At 33.2% G+C, this 8,747-nt stretch overlaps 1 protein-coding gene across 3 annotated transcripts; it reads left to right on the top strand.

Annotated features, from left to right (window-relative positions):
• Nucleotides 1-243: 243 nt before the first annotated feature.
• On the top strand, nt 244-8,600 carry AG (K-box region and MADS-box transcription factor family protein). 3 transcript variants are annotated; one of them, XM_088114803.1, is made up of 9 exons: nt 244-460; nt 816-1,052; nt 5,078-5,156; nt 5,323-5,384; nt 5,578-5,677; nt 5,823-5,864; nt 7,941-7,982; nt 8,077-8,253; nt 8,358-8,600. In XM_088114803.1, exons 2-8 carry the CDS (start codon nt 826-828, stop codon nt 8,245-8,247), a joined length of 723 nt encoding a protein of 240 aa, XP_087970929.1. In that variant the 5' UTR covers nt 244-460; nt 816-825; the 3' UTR covers nt 8,248-8,253; nt 8,358-8,600. The 3 variants fall into 3 exon arrangements, with proteins under 3 accessions (XP_087970929.1, XP_047154621.1, XP_047154623.1); XM_047298665.2 differs by having other exon boundaries at nt 246-460; nt 8,077-8,243; XM_047298667.2 differs by lacking the exon at nt 244-460 and adding an exon at nt 508-659 and having other exon boundaries at nt 8,077-8,243.
• Nucleotides 8,601-8,747: the final 147 nt, after the last annotated feature.

Here is an 8,747-nt window from a genome sequence, read left to right as displayed (position 1 = left end):
CCTATTAATATCGTTATCAGAACTTCGTTTCTCTCTCTCTCATATGCCCTACTTCCTTCTTCAATTTTTCTTTTCCTTTTTTTCTTTTAAAGTTAACGAAGCTTAATCCAAATTGTTATTCCAGGTTTATCCTTCTTATTTTGATTCATGGCCAATATACGCCACTAAACCAGTGAGGGTATGAAAAAAAAAAAAAAGGACAAAGAAAAGTAAATAAAATATAAAGATGGCAGATGAGTATAGTTTCTGATGCATAAACCACGATGGATGAAATGTCGTTTTTTCACTTTATAAATACCCAATTCTTCGGCCACTTTGCTTTTATTTTCTGATATCTCCTTCCTCTTCTGCTAAGTGGAAAACGAGAGGGAAAGAAAAAGAAAGGAAAAAAAAGTTTTCGAGGGCTAGCTCAAAAATCTGTTGTGTCCTTAATTATATTCTCCTTTTGTTTTCTCACCAGGTTAGTTTGCAAAATTTTGAAACATCCTTTGAAATCCATCTTCGTTGCTTCAAGTCTTCTGGGTCAATCAATTCTTTTCATTCCAAACCCAGATTCGGCAGCACAAGCCCTGCTAGATTGCACACTTTGTTACTGGCTCAAATCAAAATTTTTAACTAATGATGTAAAAGTTAGGCTGCGCGGTGTAAAGAGATTCCAAGTTTAACTTCCTTTCCATACTCTCCTTAATCAGACAAAACTAGTTGAAAAGACCAGAATTTGTTTGTGATTTTTACTCTTACATATATATATGTAACATATACATGAGCTCCTTATTATGTGAACTGATATATTGATTGTGCTTCACTTGATTCAGGTTGCAAAACATGGCTTTTCCAAACCCATCCATGTCAGTTTCTCCACAGAGGAAGATGGGAAGGGGGAAGATTGAGATCAAGCGGATTGAGAACACTACCAATCGCCAAGTCACTTTCTGCAAGCGCAGAAACGGCTTGCTCAAGAAAGCATATGAATTATCTGTGCTTTGTGATGCAGAGGTTGCTCTAATCGTCTTCTCTAGCCGTGGCCGTCTCTATGAATATGCTAATAACAGGTATCTAGCCATGAGTTTTTTTTTTCCTCAATTTCTTTTCACATTTTTCTTCCCTTCTCAGGACTCCTTTTGAGCCTTCGTTCCCAGTTTTGCGCTGTGAAGTTGATTAGAAATGATAATTTTTGTTTATTTTTGGGGACTTTGCGTTTAGATTTTTGCTTCTGTAAATAGATCTTTTGAAGGATTTGAACACAAAGAACATAATCATTTTTGTGATGCAGTAGAGATAGAGATTTTCCTCTTTTTATCTCTGTTTCCTGCAACCAAGGATCACTTGTCTTTCTTTACTTCTATTTTGGCCTTTTCCTTCTATGAGCTTTTTTCTGTTCTTTCCCTTCCCCTTTTTTATATTTTCTTTTCTGGTTATGATAATTTTCCTAGTTTTTGGTCTGTTAGATACATAGATCTGGTGCAATAGATAGAAATAGAAGCACTATGGTTGTAAGTAGCAACAGGTAAGGATTTGGGAAGTTATGCAGGTCTGTGAGATCAGCCACTTCCCCCAACTCCCTCTCCATTCTTGTTAATTTTCTGTTTCCTTTTTCCTCTTTCCCCTTCCATTATTCTCACCTTCTCTCTCTTACACATCTATGGGGCTAAGCTAAGAAGGCCTAAAGCAAAAGCTGTCATGCTTCAATTAGCCCAATCCTTGCATCTCCTTGACACTTCCTTAATAATACGTCAGTTGCACATCAACAAAGCACAGTACAATTTCGAGAGATTTGTCAATATGCCAAATTCAAATAAATTTGCAAGGAAAAAAAGAAACTAATGTTAGGTTTTGATAAAGCCGAACACTGGTTTATATCAGATTATGCAGAAAATCTCTTCTAAACATTTACAACCAAATCAGCTCGAAAAAGGTCACAGCTAGATTAAGATTTTCCAGTCCAGATACTTGAACCGAGGTTTCCCCCAATCCCACTTGCATCCACGTGCGAGATCTAACCTAGGTCAAACATAACCCTAATTAGGGTTTTATTAGCAATAGCACGAGTTTAAGAATTTCACTTAATCGGGAAAAAAGTAAGTTGAAACTCTTTTCTTTTCGGTTAATAAAAATTCCTAAGTAGTAAAAATCGGTTTCAAAGTTAAAATCTGTTCGGTTGATCTTCCCCTCCTTTTAGGAAATGAGGTTTGGTGAATCTGGTTAGGGTTTTAAGGACTAGTCTAAGAGTCGTCTTGGTTGAAAGAATCTTTGGTCACGTCACACATGATTTTTCAGTTCTTGACCCTCTGACAAAAGAGTTTATGTCATGATTCCCATTCCGGGCTCTCTTTCCCTCTTCCATCTCAACCCTAAGTTTTATCTTCTATAGTGGAAACACCCCTCTCTGGGAAAATTTTCTTTCTTTCCCTTGTTCCCCTTCTCTCCTATTTATTCAAGGAGTAAAAATTCTTTTACATTGCACAGCAAAAGACAGTGATGAACCAATAAAAGTGACTCAACTGGGCTTATCATAATGTATTTCGCCACTGTTGGTACCCCAGACTGGGATTTGCATTTGCTCAATATCTTGCATACATATATCTATGAAAGTAATTGTCTGAGAAGGAAAAAGAAAAGGGTTTCTAGGCTCAGCGAGGAGAGAGAGAGAGAGAAAGAGGGAACAAAAATATTAAAGATTGAAGTGAGTGAGGTAAATGGTGGCAGAGACAATGTACGACAATTGAGGTAGCCAATGGGAGAGTTCTGAGTATTTGGCTTCTTCCATGCAATGGGAAGCGTAAAACTATTGCTGCTGCTGCTACAGCAGAAGCTGAATTGGACGGCTGTGATGTTCACAGACTTTCAGACAGAAAAGACTCAATAATTTAATCATATTTTATTCATTTTATTCGATCTAGATTTATTCTACTAAAGTTTGTTTTATATATATTGTATATAATATATGAATCTTTTCATATTTGAGTCTAATGTTGGTTCATCGAGGTGGATATTTCAATGGGGCTGAGGGTATTAACCATTGTGAAATGGGTTCCCCCAAGTGGCAGAGAAAAAAATAGCCCTAGAAATAGTTGAACCAATCATATAGTGGGATCCTGTGCCAGCGTGGCAGAGGCAGCCAATCAGTGGCTCGAGGAAATTAAGGTATCAGAAGAAAATAGTTTTCCTATTTTTTTCTTGTGAACATTGAAAGTGACTTTTTTTTCATTATTTTAAGATTTTATTTTTATCACATCTAATCTGAGTTTGACTAGAAGGGCAGACCAATGAGATCATTTGACGTTGCTTTTAAAGAGTTGCGTTTAAGGTTGAGTTAACTGAGAGAGTTGGATGATTTGACCCTCAACCAGAGACTCCTTTCTGGCTAATCTCCAACGTTGTATGTTTAATTTCATATTGAATTGAATACGACTAAGATAAGATTGACATGACACCTTCCCTTTATTTGCTCCTTTTTTTCCATTTCTATGTCCAAAACAAGCAAATAGGATTAGGCATAGATTGAAAGATGGAAGGGCAGGTTTCATGCTTATGTAAGCATTCATCACTTAACCGTCAGAAAATTGTGGAAAATAAACCACAGGGAATGAAATTAATAAGGTGGTACAACTTTAATTGTAAACTATGTCTTGTATTAATATATAATAATTTCTTTGCTTATCTTCTCACACTAATTTTCAATTAATATTCTAAGGCCGAGTATTTAATCGCACCTCAATAACAAAGAAATTACTGACTCCAGAAATATTTTCATGATGAATTTTCCAATTCATTTTGATTGTAATTTTACGTCATATTGGGTAATTTTTCAAACCATTAGCCAATTAAGCTCTGTTGAACAATGTGCTTTTTGCGTATGAAATGAAAAGATGCTATACTACACGTACTGACCTCAGGACAAACACATCTCTAATTCACTTTACTACATAATTCTCCTGGAGAATTAATAACACTGAACTCTGGAAAAAAGTAGGGAATACCTTTAAATTTTAAAATTAAGAGATTCTCCTAATAACAAGGTGGTTTTTGTTCTTCTGAGTAAAGAAAAATCTCAACTTTCCAATTTTTACTTTTTTTCATTCCAATCATATGATTAATAATAATAAGAGACATTATAACCGGACCCGTACATGATATACCGGATAGTTGATATCAAATTGGTTAGATACACAAAGAAATTCCAACACTAGAGTCTTACACTGTAATCAGAGGACTAATGATCTCCCATTTTGCGTGTGTTTGCTTTAGATTTTAAAATATTTGACAATACATTGCATTTTTAATTTGATTCTCATAAAGTTAGCAATATTGCCCTGAGCTTGCTGTTGAACTAGAGTCTCATACACATAATTAGTTTCCTCTAACTCTATCTTCCTCAAACATATCTAGGCAGTAGGCATTCCCTCCGATGCAGATAACTATAGTGAGTATTATGGACAACGAGTTTAAACAAGAGAATATAGAAAATAAAGAAAACATCATCAATTTCCGATCGAGATTTGTGCAATTTCTTAGAATAAGCACTCATGTGGAGTTCTAATTTAGAAATGTTTTTTACTAAAAAAATACAACTTAAGGTCTCACTTTCCCAGTGTTTCCATTGTTCCTTTCCATCTTATATTTAACCACTAATTGAAAAGTTTTGTGAACAACCAAGTCAAGTAGAAGTTGATGCCCTCTAGTAACTCATAATTAAGGCTGTAACTCATGTCCATCGTGATAACTTGGCCATACATAAAAAGTTTTTGGCATACACCTACGATGATAAATAAACTTCTAAGAATGTTATTAGTTCTGGAGCCTAGCTTTCGAAGATCTTAATAAAAGTATAATACCATAATATTTTATTTATTCCACTTGCAACAATAACTCCCTTGCTAGAATTTTTTTTTCTTAAAAAAACATGGCTTCTTGAAGGAATCTGAGACCTCACTTCTAATGAATTTATTGATTAATTGTTCTTTAGACGATTTCGAAAATTGAAACAGCTTACAAACCCTTTATAAATATTTATCCGTTTAGCATGCTAATATACAATTTGAACAATAATTTAAACTGATACTATTCATCCTTGCAGTGTCAAAGAAACTATTGAGAGGTACAAAAAAGCATGTTCAGATTCGTCTGCTGGATCTGCTTCTGAGGCTAATGCTCAGGTATTGCTTGTTCCTTGTTACGTATTTTGAGTGAGAAAAATTTTGAATCTTTCAATTTGGTAAGCTGTTCCTAGCATCATTTATAACCTAATTAATTAATGATCGTTGTAATTTATTGTATAAACTGATATTCATAACCATGTGTGATTTCACATATATTTTCCAGTTTTACCAGCAAGAAGCAGATAAACTTCGTGCACAAATAAGTAGCCTGCAGAATAACAACAGGCAAGAGGAATTGTCTTTTTGATTTACTTAGAAAAGAAAATTCTCGTTCACATGAATTCAAAAAACAAAATCATGAAGGGTTTCAAATTTCGAAAATTGTAGATTTTGAAAAAATAAATCAAACCATGCAGATTTTACAATTGGTATTGTTTCAGCGCATCCTTGATGAAAAGTAAAATTAACTAAATCGCAGGCAAATGATGGGTGAGTCTTTGGGCTCTATGAATACCAAGGATCTCAAAAACCTGGAGAGTAAACTAGAAAAAGGAATTAGTAGGATTCGTTCAAAAAAGGTATGTCTTGTAATGAACAAGTTCCTTCTATAACTTTTGAATTGATAGATGGATTATTTGGTTTATGTTATCTTCTTAAACCCTGCATTTTTCTGACTTTGTGCTTCTCTTTTTGCTTGTGCTACTATCCAAACATTAATATCAGAACGAGCTGCTATTTGCTGAAATTGAGTACATGCAGAAGAGGGTAAATATTTATCCTATATTTATGCTTTTTCTTTTCAAAGTTTTATTGGAAATGCATACATATTTGTCTTTTCAGTAACCAGAACTTTACTGATTCTGATTGAATGGTTTTGAAAGGAGAATAATATACTAGCTTAGTATGTGATTATGGGCTTAGCATATTTCTATTTATTTAAGTGAACATTCACTGTATGTTTGTTTGAGAATTCCTTGTGGCGTCTTTAGGTTTTTTAAAACTAATGGTATTGCAATTATTGTGAATTTTAGTTTTCAGTCTCATAAATGAGGACCGAGAAATTTGATATACAGCTTATGTTAATGCATACTATTCATCAATCAGTATACTATTCATCGATCAGTATTTTATACAAGTTTAATTGGTCCATTATAAAAGATATTGAATAATACTGTTGTAGTTGCTCCATTTTTAGAAAAATGAAAAAGAACAAACTCATATTGCATTAAGGGGAAAAAAGGACGAAACAAAATGTGACCTGTGTCAACTAGACATTCATTTGATGTACGAGTTGACTGGAATCTGTTGTGGAGGTTTCTGTAATGATTTTATGATTTTATTCAGATGATTTGATATTTTATAAAGATATTATAACTTGGGAGATAAAATCCCTGTCTTTAAGCCATTTATAAGACATCAGTGTCAAATAAAGACATCAGTGTCAGATGTCTAAAGAAAAAGTAGAAAACATTTTCTTTTTGGTAACTTTAATCTATAATATGTGGTTTTTAGATTTTTTTAATTCCTTACCTTTAACATCCAAATATAATTCTAACTGTGGCTGTGGTGATTAGGACAATTACAGAAAAAATAATTATGATAAAATACATCATGATACACTTACATATATTTTGATCAAACTTATAAATATAAGTCAGTAAAAAAATTGTTTATAAGTTTGTAGAATAACTTACTAAACATATTCTAAGAATTGGTATGTGCACTAGAAACATTGAATTTGATGTTTTTACGTATCAGGTGGAGAGAGATAAATTCTAACAAAATATTCATAGTTGTGTTGCATTCTCTTGATCCTTAATAAATCAATTTCCACTACAGGAAATTTTGTAACCAAGCATCTAATTTGGTTTAATATTAGTATGGTGAGTAAAAGATAAATGATTTCTTGCATATTTGTATTTACCTCACGTCTGCCACCTCTTTTGAATCTGAAAAGGTACATTGTTCTTATAACTTTTTTTTTCTTTGTATTTATCTCAGATTTATTATCTCTTCTGTTTTCCACAATACTGTTGAAAATTTATATATTCATATTTGTAAAGAAAATATTTACGTATATTTTTAAATATTAATAAGTGTCTTGATCAATATTTTGGTTTAAGTTCATTGCATTAATCAGTCAAAGGGTGTCTTGTGCAATTATGAGTAGCCTCATCCTATCCCAAGTCAAATATTAAATAAAATGAATTTTTTAATAGAGTTTGATAGTTTTAATTTTGGTTTTCTTCCATGAATCAGTTTAAATAAAATTGTTGATGAATAGATTGAAAAGAATAAGATTAATAATAAAAAAAGTTGTAAGCTAAACCAAATTATACATCTCAAATTTTTTACCTCTTCATTTATTTATTTTTTAAGTTAACATACACGAGTTGATTTCAATTTATAGATATTTACACACTAATCTTATCTTTTCATTTATAAGTATTTAACGAGAAGTTAAGCTAATCTTTCTTCTCCCATCACTTTTCTCTCCTTTTATTTCTGGTGCATTTGAAAAATACTTGTTTCGTACCAAGAAACAATGATACTATTTTGTTGGAGCTGTGAGAAAGTTTTAAAAAGGGTGTATGCTGGTAGTGTATTATAGCCGCAGCCTATTTACAAAATCAAGTATGAAAACAGAATCTAAGTTTATGTGTCTGGCTGAGTTCTGTGTTGATCCTAGGTTGTTGAATTGGAGAAATGGTAGGAAAGGGAAAGAATATAGGTCTTTATTTATTTTATGGCAAACTCAAATAATAGGATGTTATATATGTTGTGTATTGCCCTAACCACATTGTGGCTTTCAAAGTATGATAACTAAAATGTACACTGCAGGAGATAGACTTGCACAACAACAACCAGCTTCTTCGAGCGAAGGTTTGTTTTTGGATCTGTTTGTGTCCTTTTTAAGGTGGTTTGTAAGTGCATGATGATGTGTAGTTAAGTAGGTTTTGGTTGGGTTGTGGTGTAGATAGCTGAAAGTGAGAGGAGCCACAATATGGGTGTGTTGCCTGGAGGCACAAGCTATGACTCTATGCAGTCTCAGCAGCCATTTGACTCTCGTGGTTACTTCCAAGTCACTGGATTACAACCCAATAGTCAGTATGCCCGACAAGATCAGATGTCCCTTCAATTAGTGTAAGCTAACGTAATCATATGCATGCCTTTTGTTGTTTGAATACTTCTTAACACTACCAAGTGTCGGTAGAAAATATTAACGTAGGTCTTTTGTTTCCCTTTTTATGTTTGCAGATGAAGTGTTAGTGTTGAGAGTTGAGATATGTTCTGCTACTTGTAGTTTGCCTTCTAGTATGATAGGAGATGAATGCTAAGGGTAATGTAAGCAGAAGCATGTGTAGGGGATTTAAGCATCCCTCAGTACTATATATATGTAATGCCTTTCTAGACTTTCTCTAAGACTATCCTGTATCTATTGTCAAACTCTCTCTCGTATATGTTAGTATGTCTCCTAACACTATGGAGAACACATCTTCACATCTTTTTCAACCTTTCTTCACTTTCTTCATCATATCAATTTTATTTCTCAACCAAACAACAATATGCAAAAATGCTCCTTAATTATATTCCTAATAAAATCCCTTATTCTACAAACTTCCATTGTTTATCTCCTTTTCTCATTAC

This window comes from Vigna umbellata, chromosome 5 (assembly GCF_029865625.1).
Source record: "Vigna umbellata cultivar VRB3 chromosome 5, Vumbellata_1.0, whole genome shotgun sequence".
In the NCBI taxonomy this organism is placed as follows: domain Eukaryota; kingdom Viridiplantae; phylum Streptophyta; class Magnoliopsida; order Fabales; family Fabaceae; genus Vigna; species Vigna umbellata.
Note: the sequence above shows the minus strand (reverse complement) of the source record. Positions and strands in the feature narration are given on the sequence as shown.